Genomic DNA, 16,975 nt, shown 5'->3' with positions numbered 1-16,975 from the left:
GGCACAACTTAATTTTGGGCTATTACGTCATTAAAAATACTGGTCCAAAATATGGAAAAACTGAAGTCCATATGGTTTGCCCATTTTTGCTTTGAGGCTGAGGCTGATCTAGATCTACCTGTGTGCAAAAAACAAACAAACAGGAGTCTAGAGCATGAGTGAAGGTTGCAAGTTTAGAAGATTACCACCATTCGCACGCACGGAAACGTAAATGAATGTAAATCCTCAGCACCCCAGAATGTCCTCCCCTCCCCCACACGGCCCGTGCAACTTTTCGGCCACTTGGGTGATGCGCAGGCTTTGGAATGTTTCACATTAGTACACATTAGCTATAAACTTACTTATTACGCTACCTTTGGGACTTGGAATAGCTGTTGCAAATATCACCAGTTCAGGTGAGTTAAAAATCTCAACCAGCAATTACTTTGTTTTAATGCTGCAAATTTAGCAATCCAGCTATTAACGTTACAGAAGAACTGAGATTAGTTAGCCGACCATCTGGCAAGAAGTTAGCTAAACTTCCCTTAACGATTCCACCCTCTATTACTATGGTTCTTTAAAATAAATGTACAAGTTTAGATACTGTTACTGTACGTCAATGGATGTTATGCATTTAACGTTAAACCTTGCCTCGGGCCCTTACCATTCTCATTTTTGCCACGAGGGAAATGTGTAACGTTTATAACATGATTTGCACAGAAAACCTGAGTGGATGTTCTTCCACCGTAAGTTAAATTATACAGAAATTACATTAGGCTTTTTGAACTTGAAAATATAATGGCGCGGAATTGTTTTTGGCGACTAAAACTAAGTTCGCATGATTACTTTCCCTGAATTTCAGTTACTTGAAGACTGTTGTCTTTCAAATATGTTCAAATAAGTTCAAATATGATTCAAAATGTGCAGTAAAAAACAAAAACTCAGATGTTCCGGAATTCCCAAGCATGTTGATGCCCTACAGTTTTTGTTAAATCAGAGAGGATTGGCGGATCTTGCATGTGCTTTGGAATCTTTGTCCGTTTTTTAGGGAGTTTGGAATGTTTGGGCATGCCTTTTGTTTGTGACTCTTGCCCCGACTTGATGGCGTTACAAAGCCGCAGTAACTTCATTGTACCATCTTGTGGAATTGAGGCCATGGTTCTATAAGTGCAGGACCAATCACACGTAATTTTATGTTATGCATATTTTATGGTTTACGTTAATAACTTATATTGATAACAAAAGCCATTAAGCGAGCAATTTATTCCTAACAGTAAAGCTACAGCTTCAGGTCTTTGGTAGCGTTATGTTCGTGGTTAGCGGTATCTAGCAGACCCAACAACAAACGTTATGTTTTGCCCCAAAGTTTAACACTCCAGAAAGTAGACAATGCCAACAGCTTTAAAACTGGCTGACATTCTTGCTAACATCTCATGCTTTCAACTTCAACCCTGACAAGTGTCAGCTAGGATAGCTAATTTAGGCCCTACTGGCCCTAATATTTGATTGACTTGGCTAACACGTGTAGACATATCAAGCTAGTCAACGAGCTAATACACTAAATAATGTGTGATTCACTAATACACTAAATAATGTGTGAAATGATGATAGTTACTATCATACACCCACTGCTTGAAGTTTGAATACGGTATTGTATGAAGTAAAACGAGTGATATGAAGTGAAACGCTGTTCAATGTTCAATCAGGCTATGACATATCAAAATGACACCAGCACTAATTTAGGGGTTAGGTGAAACACTAGCTCTTTTTTGTTGTTACATTAATGTTGCCTTACTTAAACAAATATTTCCAGCCATTATTAGTTAGTAGGCCCGTAGATATTTGCTAGTAGGATTGTTTGCATTGCTTGTCTCTGTGCTCACACGCATATGTTTGTTTCCATGGTGACCACCAGGACGCACAGCCTCGGAGTCGCCGTCAGACGCTAGCTCGCGCGATTGTCACATCAGAAAGACTGAGATGGTAAGACCACCACACCGAGGCTGAACAAGATGGTTTGGGCATTGTGTTAAAAAAAGATACCGGATTGCTGTCATCATGGTTGTCTTCTGCGTCCTTTCAGCGATAACAAGGTTATGTTATTGTGAAGGCGTCGAATGTAGACTCTTTGCTTAGGCTAATGTAAATATTGTCGTTCACAAATTAAAATATCGCGTTTCATCCATAGACTGTATTAAGGTTTCATCATTGTCGTCGAAGACATTAAGTGTAATATAAATCTCTACGTTTTCTTATTGTCTTTTGTCTGTAATTCTAATAGCCTCTCAATTCTGTTCTCTTACAGCCCTTCTTCAACAACATCTACTACCCTTATCAGGTGGACTGTCAGGGTGGCCAGACATCTGTAGGGATACCCTCGCTGCTGAGCTCTCCACAGAGCCAGCAGTCCAACCACAGCCAGCACACCGGCTCAGTGGCCACCATGTCCACACAAGCCTCCGCTGGTGTGCCACTTCCACCCTTCAGGTTCCGCGTGCGGCGTGAGAGTGTGGACTGGCGGCGCATCAGCGCTCTGGATGTGGACCGCGTGGCCAGTGAGCTCGACTTCCAGACGCTCCAGGAGCACATAGCGGGCGTCACGTTCTGCAGCATCGAAGCCGAGCGGTGCCAGCGGTGTCAGGCCCCGGTGGACGGCGCTCTGCTCAAACTCTTTCGGCTTTCTCAGCTGACCGTGGAGTACCTGCTCCACTCGCAGGACTACCTGAGCCTCAGCCTGCAGGCTGCGGAGGACAGGGTCCAGGTGGAGCAGCGAGAGAAGGAGCAGATGCACCTCACGCTTCAGAAGCACGCCGACGAGCTGAAGGCACTTAAAGAGGAACTCAAGCAGAGGAAGAAGATCATCACTTCACAGCAGGCCATGATCAGCACAGGCCTCGCAAGCTACCACAAGGTTTGTATGTGGGCCGCATGTCAGTTGGACTTCTCTCACGCAGGTTACTTAGGAAAGTTATTTAACTAGGCCATCGGAACCCTGTTGTCACATCCTCACCATTTAGGTCACTAAATAGGGTCCTATTGTCAAGGAATGTCTAGGAATGAAGCATAGCCTATTCCAGAGATTCTCAACCTTTTTGGGGTTAATTTCAATTCAATTTATTGTGCTTATAGAGTGCCAAAACATTACACATGTATCATGGCGCTTTACAGAATGGTAGGCAATCAGAGAAGGAAAAGAGGAAGAAAAGAAAGAAAGAAAGAAAGAAAGAAAGAAAGAAAGAAGGCCCATGGGTAACAGAATTAGCTGTATAGGTATGTATTACAGGGTTAATGCACACCAAAGGTCAAACCAAAATGCCAAGGCACACTGAGTTGTGGTTACTGTTTATAAATGATGTTGCACACATTATTATAAGCTATAACAGTGGTGTTCATTTTTATGCCCATATTTTTTCTGTACAGAGTGTTCATGACCACAACGATAGATATATGCTCACATGTTGTTGACTGAGCTTTTTAATTAAGAAGCTTGTGTGTAAAAATAGCCCTGTAGCCTATTTCATGAGCCTGTATAAAACAAATTGCCTTCCTCAAAATTGGCATTGGCACACTGGTTGAGAACCACTGGCTTCCTCCACTGCTGATGTTTGTTCTGTCTCTGTTCAGGAGATGTAGCCCAGGCCATAGTATCAGTCAGCACACGTAGGCTTACATACATATACAGCTAATTCTGAACGACTTTATTCAGACACATTGAGAATGGGGAGCGAGCAGATGGTGTTGGCTGGTGACAATAACTCCACAATCCTTTTGTACTTAAGGCTGCTAAACAGAAGCCCCTCCCCCTCACAGCTGGGTCTCTTAAATCACTAAAGATGCCGCGTTTTCCTCCTCTGTTGGAGATCTCTCTGGCTAACGCTTTCCTGTAATGCCCTTTTTGCTCATGAGCAGCCACTGCTGATGCAACTATTGGTGTTTGATATACACACCAGAGCTAACACTGATCAAATGCCAAATGTTATATCTAAAGGGGTCTACTTTGTGTTCAGCGATTCAGTTGAACAAACAGTTAAACAGTGGCAATAATATTGATTTGTCTTAAAAGACCCAAGATGTGATTTAAGACAAATTGTTTTGGCAAATTGTAAATTGTTGTGTTGTTCTAAGGCCTTTAAGGAGCTTCCCATGTGCTTGCAGTCTGCATGTCACTAATGTAATTTCACAGATGATTTGGGCTATTAGATTATCGACCGCATTTTGCCACACAAAGAGGGCTCTCTAATAGCATTATCTGACAGCCAGTGGTGCTCAGACACCCAACCAAGTCACTCACTTGTTCACAGATATAAGAATTTAGTTTAAACAGCAGCTGTTCACAGTGATGCTCAGTGTTGAGTGTGATGTGTGGTAGGTGATTTTTCCATTGCTTTTTCTGATAGAAGAATTTATTAGTTTTTATTGGGTTTATTGGTATTTATCAGATTTAGAGGGTTATGGTGATATAGTAGATTATGGGGACATAGTGGTAAGGAAAGTCTTGGCTGTAATGCCTCTGGTGTTTTAAGCAAACTGTGTACACAAAACAGCTAGGCGTCAATCAGTTTACGCCTGCGTCTTTCGTATGAGACGTTTAAACCAACAGTACGTGAACAACAACAACAACAGTGTTTTTTATCTAGGTACCCAAAAAGGTAACAGAACCTCACTAACCATCGCCAATTTAACCACCACCACTGTCCTTAGGATGAGAGTTCCTGACTCACTGTGGTCATTTAAGCATCATTCATTTATTCATTCATTCATTCATTCATTCATTCATTCATTCATTTATTCCCTCACTCTCCAGCTCCAGCTGGTGTGTGGTGAGCGTTCTGGTGCATAATGGCTGCCTGCATCACCCAGGTGGGTGCTACACCTGAGTGGTGGTTAGTGAGGTTCCCCGTTCACTGTGAAGCACTTAGGGTGCCTTGATGAAGCGCTTAGGGTGCCTTGATGAAGCGCTTAGGGTGCCTTGAAAATCATTGTATAAATGCAGTGTGTGTGTGTGTTGTGTTGTTGTGTTTTATCAATCAGTCTATAGCCCTTTTTCCCTTAAAAAAATAATTAGCTTAAATACGATGCGCATCATAAAGTTAGTGCGACACGTGTGATGGAAAAGGGCTTATATCGAAGTACAGTAACGTCGGTTTTGTCGTGATAAGTTAATACGCTCGCCAGAGGTGGATTAACAAGAGTTAATTCGACATTAATGTGATGGCAAAAGGTATTTTCACGCATATCAAGACGTTCACCTCACAATAGTGTTCCATTCGCTACCTTTGATACATTCGCTAGAAGTGTTCCATTCGCTACATCTGTTGATGGAAAACCGTCCAGCGCAGTAGAAAAATGTGCATTAACAGAGACATGATGACTTCGTTTTAATTCGTTAGAATCGTTCTGTTGAATGGAAAACTGTTTTGGTGCATCTAATATCCCTCAAAAAGACATCGAATTATGAGTTAATTCGCTTGAAAACCTTATGGGAAAAGGGCTTATGACATGTGATGTGTTTCTCTTTCAGTGCCACCACTGTGACAAAGCGTTCATGAATGCCACATTCCTACACAGCCACATGCAGCGGAGACACCCTGAGGATTATGACATCAGTGAGTTCCTTTAAAGCTCTTTCATACTCCACTGTTAAGAGCAGTACCTGTTTTCACGATTAAAAACAGATGTATGATGTGAAAATGTTTCCACTCAGAGCTTCTGACAGACGCCCAGAAGAAGGTGCAGTCCGTGCGTTTCCAGGAGGAGATTGACCGGCTGAAGGATCAGCTCTCTCTGACTCGCTCTCAGCTAGAGATGCAGCAGCAGACCTATTTGGCCAAGGCTACTCAGGTGACCTCTCGCTGATACACACAATACACCTTTATGCACCCTTATAAGCCATTCTTGCTAATTAGCTTCTAAAGACGAATTAGCTTTAGAGTTCTGTAAATTCATCGTTTCAATCACTCAATTGAGTTGTTATATTAATATATATATTATCTTTATTGACAGACTCAATGTCCAAATATAAAAGACACACACAGTATACAGACAAACATAAAATAAATTACACATAGCACTCATGTGTGTTCAATGGTTAAAATACATACAAATGTTGGTTCCAATATTGAAAAAAAACTGGAGGAATATCTTGTCTCACTTAGGTCATGAATATTGCTGTCTGGATATGAAAATTTTTGGTTCCCTAAAGGTTCCGGGAACGTTCGCTGCAGGTTCGCGGAAGGTTCTTTCCGAAGGTTCGCTCACGGTATATATTATTATAATAAGTGTGTCTGTTTCCCTTAGGAGAAAGACCTGAGTGAGAAGCAGGAGGAGCTCATGCGGGACCTGGAGGCATGGAAGGCTGAAGAGAGGACGACCATGGATAGACGGATAGAGGAAATCAGGCAACACTGTCAGCGAGATGTTGATAGGCTTTATCAGAAAAACACCATGCTGGAGCAGGTGATTGTCTAAAGTTTGAAGTGCGCCTGTTGTCATAAACACTTGTGACACTTGAGTATTCAAATAAGGCTTCCATGAAAGTTGTGTTATAGTTGTGTTATAGTAGTTTTATTCTTATCATAATATGATGGTAATAGTGAGAGTTATTTGGGTGGAACATTTGACAGAAACAGTTTGAAATCTCATGTAGCATTATGTGGATTATAATTAGCTTGCAGTGTGCAGTCACACGTCTGCCCTCCAAATAAGAATCATACTGTCCTTCAGCAATTAGCAAAGGTCCAGGAGACCAAACGAGAGCTGGTGACCAGGACTGAAGAGGAGAAGCAGGGGTCCACCCACAGAGAGACAAAGAGGAGGACCACACATCCAGACACTCTTCATGAGGACACACACACGCTGGGCAAGCATGCCAAACAGCAGCAGGAAATCATCAGTCTGGAGCAGAAGCTGCAGACACAGGTCAGTATTACGATAAGACGTGCAGCTATATAGACACAGGTCAGTATTACGATAAGACATGCAGCTATATATTAATACATGCAGCTATATAGACACAGGTTAGTATTACGATAAAGCTGCTTATGTCATACATTTGTTATTATTATGTATTAAATGTACACATTGCTATCTATCTAACATGATACAGGAGGAGAAGTGGACCTACAGATTGCTGAAAATCCAAAAGGAACATGAGACAGCGAAGAATCAGGTATGAAGGATTTTATAGCATCTGTGTACCGTACATAGTCTGCAGCGTTTAAATCTCTGGGTTCAGAAGCATTTTCCTTGTTTAATGCATCCCTTAAAGTTCTCACCCGCTGAGTCTGAATTCAGGCGTGGGCCAGGGTTTTTAAGATGCGAAAATAGATAATAATATCTAACAGCTTAATTAGCTTAATTGTTAAAATGCTTAAATGTTAAAGCAACACCAAAGAGTTTTTTGTACCTTAAAATATTGTTTCCAAAATCGTTTCAGTGGTTCATCAACTCGTAACAGGGTAAACGGCACTTCTGCATTCTCTTCGCGACCCTCTATCGGCTATAACCGCACTATGCAAGTTTGCCAGATCGGGTAGCGGATCTGTAATTATATATAAGAAACTACAAATTTGACTTGCTTCTGATGTCGCAATAAATCATACTTTCATAAAATCATACAACCTACTCCACCTTGTCTGTAGACCTCAGTATTTCCAAAGCCAGTGCTGGATAAACAAATAGCGTGCGTGCGACAGGAAAAGTGCTTTGGTGTTGCTTTAATAGCTTAAATGCTATTTGATTGCTGTAAGTCACTAAATGAGTCTGTCAAATTAATAAATGTGAAAGTAAACGGCTTTGATCGCTTCTCATAACATCAGGCGCAGAGACATTCCTTGCTTCAAGCCTTGTTTAATGTATGTGTCCTTAGCTTACTGAGGACATGCAACGCCTGCAGAAGAGTTTGACTGAACAGAGTCGTAGGCCAACAAAGCAACTGGACAATCAGCCGCTGAAGCAGGGAAAGGACCTTCGCCATCAGGCCCTGCAGGTCAGACCCGCGCTGTACACAGGAAGTAGATAACTTGTTCAGGATATCCTGCATTAGCCTCTCCAGCTGGACGTCAGTAGCAGTATCGCTCCTCAGATATAAAGGAGGATGTTGATGTGCCGTAATGACTATGATCTTCAGAGTCTTCTTTTTCAACACAGCTAATGCTGTTTTTCCAAATAAAAGACTGCTTTTCCTGCTAGAGGTTCATGCAGGTTTACCCTGGATATTGAACATGGGGAACAGGTGCATTAAGCAATGGCTTTGCAATCAGCACATTCCTTTGGGAAATTAGAAAATATGTTTTTCTTGCGGTAAGCCTACCTGTTCATTGTTGCAATTGCATTTTTTTTTTTTTTTTTTTTTCAAATAAAGCCATCTGTCACACTGTGTTCTATTGGTCAGATGACAGTAAATAGTGTTTAGTAGGAAATAGTTGTGATATCCTTATCCAAACACCTATTCAGACACAGAGGAGCAACTTTGTCATAAGCTAGCTGGGTGCAGAAGGGTACTGTATGTTGCTGCTGGAATAAGGAAGTTAATTGGTGACTTGGAAGTTAATTGCTGACTTTGACCTTGTTTGTTTGATTTGCATAAATCAAACAATGAAAAGTCCATCTCTTTGAAGAGACACAGCACTGTATGCGCATGTAGTGCCGCTCGCCCTTCCTCTCTGTCTTGTTTACTATGCTGTTTTAGCTCGGCCACCAGCTGGACTAATCACAGCCATCACTAACAGCTCGGTCATCAGCTGGACTAATCACAGCCATCACTAACAGCTCGGTCATCAGCACATGCCCTCATAAGGACAGTGAAGAGTTACAGGCGGCTTGCGCTATGAAATGCATTATAGTCAATGGCTTGCGCTATGAAATGCATTATAGTAAATGGCTTGCGCTATGAAATGCATTATAGTAAATGGCTTGCGCCTGTAAAAACTGGTCTGGCGCTGCGCTGAGCAAAGTGCAGCGCATGCGGCATTTTGCCGCTTTGCCGCTCTTGCGCGTGCCGCGGTCAAAGTTCAATCAGTTTGAACTTTGACCGCAGCGCACGGTAAGTCGTTGGTATTTTGCGCTGAGCCCAGCGGCAAGCACAACAAAAATCTTTGGGACGTTACCTCAACCAAGAGCAACCTAGCGCCGAGCACAGCGCATACCGTGTACAATGTGATAGGCCCTTTAGGCTCCTCAGTGGGCATAGCACGTATTTGTCAAAAATAGACTATGAGGACAGAATAGTGTAAAGTTAAAATAAGGTAAATGAAAGATTGTCAGCACTCGGAAGAGTTGAGATCAAAATAATGGATGAAAATAAATGTTTTTTTTCTTTGATGGCCCCATAGGTGAAGAAGGTTTCTGCAAGCCCTCCTACGGTTGTTGTGAAACATGAAGGTATGTCCACCTTTAGTATTTCAGTTAATGTCAACATTGGTATATTGTGACACCTAATCCTAAATTGTCTTCACAGTCCTGTGTCATGAAGCTCACTGTGTTCTTTTCTCTCATATCAGTCACTGCCCCAGAACCCAAAGTCCAGCCAGTCATGCCAGGTAAGTGGCCATTATGCCATATTAGGTAAAGTGTCATCTGTAGACCCCCATTAGAACAGCAAAACCTGTTAGTGTTCCACAGTAGAACCCTCACCTAAAATTCCGTGCTGTTGTCCCACCTTCCTGTGCTCCTGTCGATCAGAGCACCCTCTCGTGCTCCCAAAGCTGGATCCTATAGTGGAGCTCTCAGACGAGGACAGAGGTAACCAGCCTGTTCCCCGTGGCATGCTGTCTACTGAATGCATGCTCTCATTCCGTAGCCTGTACGAATCTCATATTTTATTTCACGATGGGCTTCATCTGTGATGGTGCGGAATGCTTTCATGTCCATTTGCGCATGTTGCTTGGTATTGCAATATCAGCTCTACTCGTGCCTCATAAGACAGGTTATGTCCTCTTTCTATGTTCACCTCTTGTCCTTACCATCCGTGCTCATAAGAGATCATCTATGAACATCTATTATGTGCTTCTGTGCTGTGATATTTAATCTGCTGTAGAATGCAGCGCTTGCCATTACTCATAATTGGCCGGAGTGAAGATTTTAATCATAAACGTGTATTTGTTTTTACAGATTCTTCAAGTATATCAGAGAAGGAAACCATTTCACATGAAGTTCAGGAGAGGGTGAAAGAGTTCCTGAAAAACCCAGCAGCTAAGCGAGAGATGAGGGAGATTGTGGAACAGACCCTTGGGGATGAGCTTCACTCTCTGGGCATTAGATCAGTAAGTACTGATTCAATAACGCTAAAGTCGGAATGTGAACTTCTGTAAAATGCTGAGTCCAAAGTTGTTTTTTTGATAGCACAGGTTAGCCTACTTGTTAGAATGTGAAGCTCAGTGGTCTAAGGGGTTAATTGGAAGATTGCCAGTTCGAATCACAGAAAGTCACTTGATGCTGTGCTTGGTCGGCCCTGTTAGCCTCCATTGCTAGGAGAGGATGTACTAGCTAACTTGTTAGCCTAGCAGGAGCAGAGTGGAGTATGTGACATTTAGCAGATTACCTTTGATCAAGGTTTGACTTTCAAACATTTGATTAGAATTGATTGTTCAGAAGGCAAAGCAGAATAGGGTGTTATGTGTATTTACACGTGCACAGTAAAATAGCTCATGTAGTCATAAATGTTTTATTAAGTATAAGTATATATACTCTTTTGATCCCGTGAGGGAAATTTGGTCTCTGCATTTATCCCAATCCGTGAACACATTCAGCACAGAGTGAACTGAACACACAGTGAGGTGAAGCACACACTAATCCCGGCGCAGTGAGCTGCCTGCAACAACAGCGGCGCTCGGGGAGCAGTGAGGGGGTTAGGCGCCTTGCTCAAGGGCACTTCAGACGTGGCTACTGGTCGGGGTTCGAACCGGCAACCCTCCGGTTACAAGTCCGAAGCGCTAACCAGTAGGCCACGGCTGCCCCCTTACATAATTATGGCACTAGCTAGTAAATAAAAAAATTTTTTTTTTAAATGTTCTTTAGGAAACGCGAGGCCTTTCTCAAGGAGAGTATGACCGCATTATGATGGAAGTCGGTCAGAAGAGGAGTGGTGGGGTCAAGGGCAGTCCTCGGGGCCAGCGTATCCGAGCGGAGATCTCACACAGACTGGACCAGAGGGTGCAGGACAGACTAGCGGGCTGCAGCTCCGTCCCAGAGAAGCAACACAGAACTAAAGACACTCCAGGTACACATATTATTCAACATATGTTTAACTGTTGTAGGCTACTTTGTTTCTTTGTAGGACTCTGTAGGAGAAAAATGTCAGCGCTACTTTTCTGTACTTGACAAGCCCACACATTAATTGTGTGCGTGTGTGTGTGTGTGTTGTTTTCAGTGGCTCGGCCAAGGACCGTGTCCAGCAGTGTGCAGTCTAAAGGAGGAAGTCGGACGATTTCAGATGCTCCAGCCAAACAGTTGCAGACTCCAAAAGCATCTAACATTACCAGGACAAAAGCCCAACCCACCACTTCCACACCTAAGTAAGTGTCTTCTCTACAGATGATTATGGACACCAGTAACTAAACTGGTTGTGGGTGGATTTTTTATGTAATTGTATTGTCTAGGATAAACAGCATCACTATTAAAGAAATCTGTATCTGTAGAACCTTTGTCACGTTATAATATTCTTGCGTTCTTATGTCATTCACTAGGGCACATCCAGTCAGTTCAGATGACGAGTCTGAAGAAGGGTTGGTGCCGCAAAGCTCAAAGAAAAGCTCCTCTGTCAGAAACCAGCCCATGCCAGTCCCCAGGGGAAACGCCCCACAGGTGGTGGTCTGCAGAGAGCGCTCCAGCACTTCGGTGGGCAATGATGGAGGTTGGACTGAGGGCAGCGAGCTGGAGGAGATCGATACGCAGAATTCCAGTCTGATGAACCGCAGTGCGCCTGGAAAGAAGGCTCTCGGTAAGGATGTATTCTTTGTCTGTATTAAACTACTGGCATATGAGCTGCTAGAGTGTGTGCGGTCTCCCTTTGTTCATTACATTAAGTATGCTGTGACCAGCACCTCAAGAAAACTCCTACCATCGGTGCGTGTTTGCTTCCCCCTTCAAAAAGGATGTATTTTTCACAGACACACTCTCTTTCTTCCTCTCTCACTCTTAGACTTTCTACCTTTTTTCTCTCTCTTCTCTCTCTCTCTGACTCTTATGAGGGACGCATTACACCTATTTGCAATGCTTCCTCTATTAAAGAGACACAATAAGAAATATCAATTGAATTACCTATAGCGTGGTTAAAAAATCCATCATCTCTACTGTATATTGTTAAATGGAAATTCAATTTGATGTCACTCTAGGCCATCACGTGAAAGACTTAACAAGGAACCTTGAGAACCTGCTGGCTGACCAAGGGCCGGCACCGCTGGCAGGGAGCATTAACACGATCAACACAGCGAATTATTTTGGGACCCACAGTAACATGAAATCTATTCCCAAGAGCAAGGACGTTGTGGAAGAACTCAAGGTACACATTCGTCTTTCACTAACATAGCTGCTATTTGTGATTGTGTAGCAGTCCAATAAGGTGTAGAGAGAAATGTCATGTCTTGTGGAAGCTAGCCTTAGTGAAGCCTACAGTACATCGGCAAAGAGAAAAGGTACACTCTATCCTGGGGAACCTATGGTTTGTTTTGCTTTGGTCAGTTTGAGTCATCACCTGACCTAAAGATCCCACAGTGTAAACTGTGGTAAACATTGAGTTTTAGAGAGTCATACCCGCATAATGCTGTTGCTTAGTCATTCCCATAACTCCGCAAAGCCTCATGCTCTCCTCCAGTGCCGGTTCTGGGGGGGTTGCAACGGCAGCAGGTCAGGGGTGCGTTTCCAATAGTAAGTTAGCAACTTTGTTGGTTGCAATGCAATTTCCCATTACCAACCAACTAAGTTGCTAACAGGTTAGCAACTATGCTTTTGGGAAACGCACCCCAGGAGGGGGGCCAAGAAAAAAAAAAATAGAAAAAAACGCTTTATGTGGTGATTCTGCATTAAGTGCAATCATTGCTAATTGTGTCTCACTTACCAGCATAAAGAGTAGTTGCTTGTTGTTTCTGGCAGTTTCCCTATTGGCTGATAACAATTTATTTTTAAAAAAATTGTATCAAAAGTTCCCCCTCCCCCATGGGTGAGTAGTGGGCTTTGTTAGCCCATCTGTGCAAGTGTAAAGACATGAGATCAAGACATTCTGTTCTTGGAAGGCTAAACTAGTGGAAAAATGTCTGTAAACAAATTTGGTAGCCAGAAAAAAAAAAAGATCAGAAGAGGATAGGAAATACAAAAGAAGAGGCAGAGAACACAACGAAGGTAGGCCTACGCTTCTTGGCTTAACTTTCAGGCAGCAAACGAGTTTGAGGATACGGTAGGACAATAAGGACATTAATACAGTAACCCGGTATCCTGTGCTCACCTGTGCTGCATGCGTATACCTACAGTAGGCTATAGTGGTGTTGGTGGCTGCATGCGTATACCTAGGCTATAGTGGGGTTGGTGGCTGTCGTGGTCGTCGGCGTGCATGCGTGCGTGTTTGAGTGGGGTTTTTTTTTGGGGGGGGATTAACGTAGTACCGGCCCTGCTCTCCTCAGTGTCATTACAAACCATGTCAGATTTCTACAGTTAGCACATCAAAGAACAGTGATAAATCAATATGTGTCACGTTTGTGTCATGTGTTTTCAGAACGGGAAGGGTGCTGATGAGGATGATGACGACGACTGGGATATCTCATCTCTGGACGATGTTTCTAAGCCTAATTCAAGCCTCACCATGGTCCAGAAGACTTTGGACTCTTCCAGTACGAGTGTGTGGGGTCCCTCCACTGGCCTCAGCCCAAAACCTGGTAGGTGTGTTGACACAGAAAAAAAAAAGCTGTAGTGGTTTAAAGTTTAAGAGAATAATGGTCGGTTTATAGTTCAGGTGACAAGTGTCGCTCGGCAAAAATGTATTGTTGCCGACAGATGTCGCGTAACTGTAGGCTTTCAATAGTCCAGTGCCAGTGACAAATTGTGACGTAGAATAAATTTCAGATGATATCCAATCAGAGTATGCAACAATGTTTGCGCCCTTTTCGCAACGCCCTAGCAGCAAATTTTGTCCCTTACACATCATAGTTTATCGAGCGACACCAGTTGCCTGGACCTATGAATTGGCCTTAAACCTGACACTAAAGGTCAACAATAATGTGATGCCAAATAGCTAAAGAGCTTTTTGGTTTCTTTTTCAGGCCTGACAGAGGTTGGCACAGGAAGCACTCTGAAGAGTAGTCTGGTGTCCGTCAGTGACTGGAGCAGTTCGGAAGATGAATAGGTTATATTTCTTACAGATTATGAATTAAACTCCACAGACACGCACAAAAAATAAATACTTCATATATGCATTTGCCATTTATAGATTTTTGTCACCTCTGATGTCTAGATGATATTTTTCTGTAGATTTTGTGAATATGGTATATCATGTATAAATATGATTTTATTTTTTTACAAGTGAAGCTTTCTTTCTTAAAGCACTTTATACTAACAGACACAACATTTCTTTTTAAATACAACAAAATGATTTAGCAATTAAATCCATGCAGGTAGTGTTCAGAGCAGAGGTGAAAAGGTCTCTTGTGGACAGGGCCTCCTCAGGTAATAAACGTGCTGCTGTCCGAGTCTTTACAGACTCAAGTTGTTGTGGGCCATGCACTCAGACAAACGAGTCCCTCCCGCGCGGTTGCTTAGTCCGAGAGCTGCGGGTCTCCTGGCTCGCCAGGCTGACCTGACCAGAGAACAGCGGTGGCACCGGAGTGGGCCGTCTGGAAGATCCGGAGAAAGTTAGCGCTGGTCTGGACGATCCTGGGAGCATGTATGTCCGCGTGCGTGCTGTGACGTAGGACCTGGATCGTACTGTAGCGTAGGACCTGGGTTGACGTTTATTTCCACTAATGAACAGATTTTTGAGGAAAGACATGAATGAGTTCTATTGTATTATTAACATGACAGTATACAGAAATTAATATTGGTGATTATTTATATCCATTGTGTGTGTGTATGTGTGTGTGTATGTATGTATAAATAATAAAGTTGAAATAAAATTGAATTGTATTAGTGTTACTTTTTATAGAAGACTTCTCGTCCCGAGAAGTAACACATGACAGAAGCGGCAGCGATAACCAGACTTGATCCTCCCCACCCAATAAACACAGCTGCTCCTATTTCAAATCTGAAAGTGATTGGACATTTAAAAGATACTTTAACAGATATTTCTGTTTATGGATCAGTGCAGCTCTTAAAAGTCTTGTAGTGAACTTTGTCCATTGTGCATGTACTTACTTCTGGGCTCTGAAATTTGGATCTACAAACTCGGAGCGCACCTTATTCCCCCACCAGGAATATACTATCAATCCAGAAAACCCTGCAAGATGGGAGAAATCAACTCTGAGAAAAAGCCTAAGATTGTAGTAATTATAATACATTTCATTTTCATTGTGCTTTTCAAGACACTCAAAAGACGTTTCACAATTTCACATCGATACATAAATTACAAACAAACACACAAGTTACATGGACATGGTTACATAAACAGAAAATACAGGAACTTGAACAACGCGGAACTAGAGAGGAGGGCAGTGAGAAGACAATGTCATGGAATCGAGTATTATTACTTGGTCTTACCATGTCAATAAAAAATAATAAGTATGTAATAATAAATATGTAATGATTATAAAGTGATGGATTACACCTATTTTGTGTTTTGCTGTAGCTTACCAGAGGCAAGGTAGGTGACGCTTGCTGCAAAAGTGACCCTGGCATTGGCCATCTCTGACCCACCTATCTTGGTGCATTTCATCCCAATGAAGGTGAGAACACCTGCCCAGAAGCCCAGGATCACTGATACGATGGCCAGGGCTCGGCACACATGCAGAAACACTGCCGAGGTGGGATAGGAATAATACAAGTCTGTTGGAGCCATTTACAAAATGAGACCAAATACCTCCTACAAAGTCACTCTGAGGAAGTGTCCTTCACATCCTACTGAATACTGGTTGGGATTGTTCCACACCTTTTACTTTGGTCTTCTTTATCAAGTCATTTTTACACTAATTTAACAGGGAATAGATGAAGTGTTGTCTCACCTGAGAGAGCCAGCAAGGAAGGGTAGTACTTGCAGTCGGACACCCCGGTGGAGTCCGAGATACAGTCCATCCACAGGTTTGAGTAGTAGTTGGAGGTGGTCAGCACCACACTCCCCACCTCTGAGAAGGTCCAGTACTCGGTAGGCAAAGTGGAGCAGATCAGGATCCACCCGGAGAGGCATGAGACAAAACAGCCGATCTCCATGTACATCACCAGAGTCCGGTACTGCATGGTGCCGAGGGTGGGGTGAGACACTCTAAACAACAGAGGGTGTTAACGTGAAAGAGTTCATCTGAACTGTGGACAGTGGAGGATTGCACATAGCCTCTGGAACAACTCAATGATGTGAACAGGGCTTGTTCAGCCTGTTTATGGTTCTTTGCATCGTCAGCATTTTTGAGTTCCCAAGATCATATCTGACTCTCACCACAACACTATAAGGTTTCAGATGAGATCACCACTATGTGAAGAGGAACAAATATTAACACGTGGACAGGTTTTATTATGACAGGATGAGGACATTTGAAGGTCATGCAGTTTGTCAGAATTGTTTGGAGTTTCGTTATTGGAGATGTTATTTTGGAGTTCTGATTAGACTTACAGTAATCAGTCAATCAGGTCAATGAATCCCTTAAAGCATATATTGTGTGATATATTGTGTGCTAGTAACTGATCATCCACACTATGGTTATGGTGGACACTGAATGTTATCTCTTAGTATTTTATCCGCTGTGTGGATTTCTTTCCAATTCAATCCCAAACACATAGTTATGGCAATCAGTGAACCATGATAGTGTCCATTAAGCATTCTCAATACTGTATTAAGAAGATCCCATTTCAAGATGAAGGGGGCAAG

The 16,975-nt window shown here is 42.7% G+C and overlaps 2 protein-coding genes across 4 annotated transcripts; one reads left to right on the top strand and one right to left on the bottom strand.

Moving 5' to 3' along the window:
• The first annotated feature begins 287 nt into the window (after positions 1–287).
• On the top strand, positions 288–15,082 carry dzip1 (DAZ interacting zinc finger protein 1). 3 transcript variants are annotated; one of them, XM_048235520.1, is made up of 19 exons: positions 288–395; positions 1,895–1,962; positions 2,285–2,890; positions 5,501–5,585; positions 5,684–5,820; positions 6,277–6,435; positions 6,703–6,897; positions 7,085–7,147; positions 7,847–7,966; positions 9,312–9,360; positions 9,480–9,518; positions 9,661–9,720; positions 10,090–10,241; positions 10,996–11,197; positions 11,348–11,492; positions 11,664–11,917; positions 12,312–12,478; positions 13,685–13,844; positions 14,229–15,082. In XM_048235520.1, exons 2-19 carry the CDS (start codon positions 1,960–1,962, stop codon positions 14,309–14,311), a joined length of 2,679 nt encoding a protein of 892 aa, XP_048091477.1. In that variant the 5' UTR covers positions 288–395; positions 1,895–1,959; the 3' UTR covers positions 14,312–15,082. The 3 variants fall into 3 exon arrangements, with proteins under 3 accessions (XP_048091477.1, XP_048091478.1, XP_048091479.1); XM_048235521.1 differs by lacking the exons at positions 288–395; positions 9,661–9,720 and adding an exon at positions 1,077–1,164; XM_048235522.1 differs by lacking the exons at positions 288–395; positions 1,895–1,962 and adding an exon at positions 1,971–2,072.
• Positions 14,690–16,378, bottom strand: cldn10d (claudin 10d). Its single transcript, XM_048235523.1, has 5 exons — positions 16,119–16,378; positions 15,751–15,912; positions 15,316–15,397; positions 15,098–15,205; positions 14,690–14,924 (listed from the first exon to the last, which is right to left on the bottom strand). Exons 1-5 carry the CDS (start codon positions 16,348–16,350, stop codon positions 14,690–14,692), a joined length of 819 nt encoding a protein of 272 aa, XP_048091480.1. The 5' UTR covers positions 16,351–16,378.
• Between the last annotated feature and the right edge of the window lie 597 nt (positions 16,379–16,975).

This window comes from Alosa alosa, chromosome 23 (assembly GCF_017589495.1).
Source record: "Alosa alosa isolate M-15738 ecotype Scorff River chromosome 23, AALO_Geno_1.1, whole genome shotgun sequence".
Taxonomy (NCBI): domain Eukaryota; kingdom Metazoa; phylum Chordata; class Actinopteri; order Clupeiformes; family Clupeidae; genus Alosa; species Alosa alosa.
Note: the sequence above shows the minus strand (reverse complement) of the source record. Positions and strands in the feature narration are given on the sequence as shown.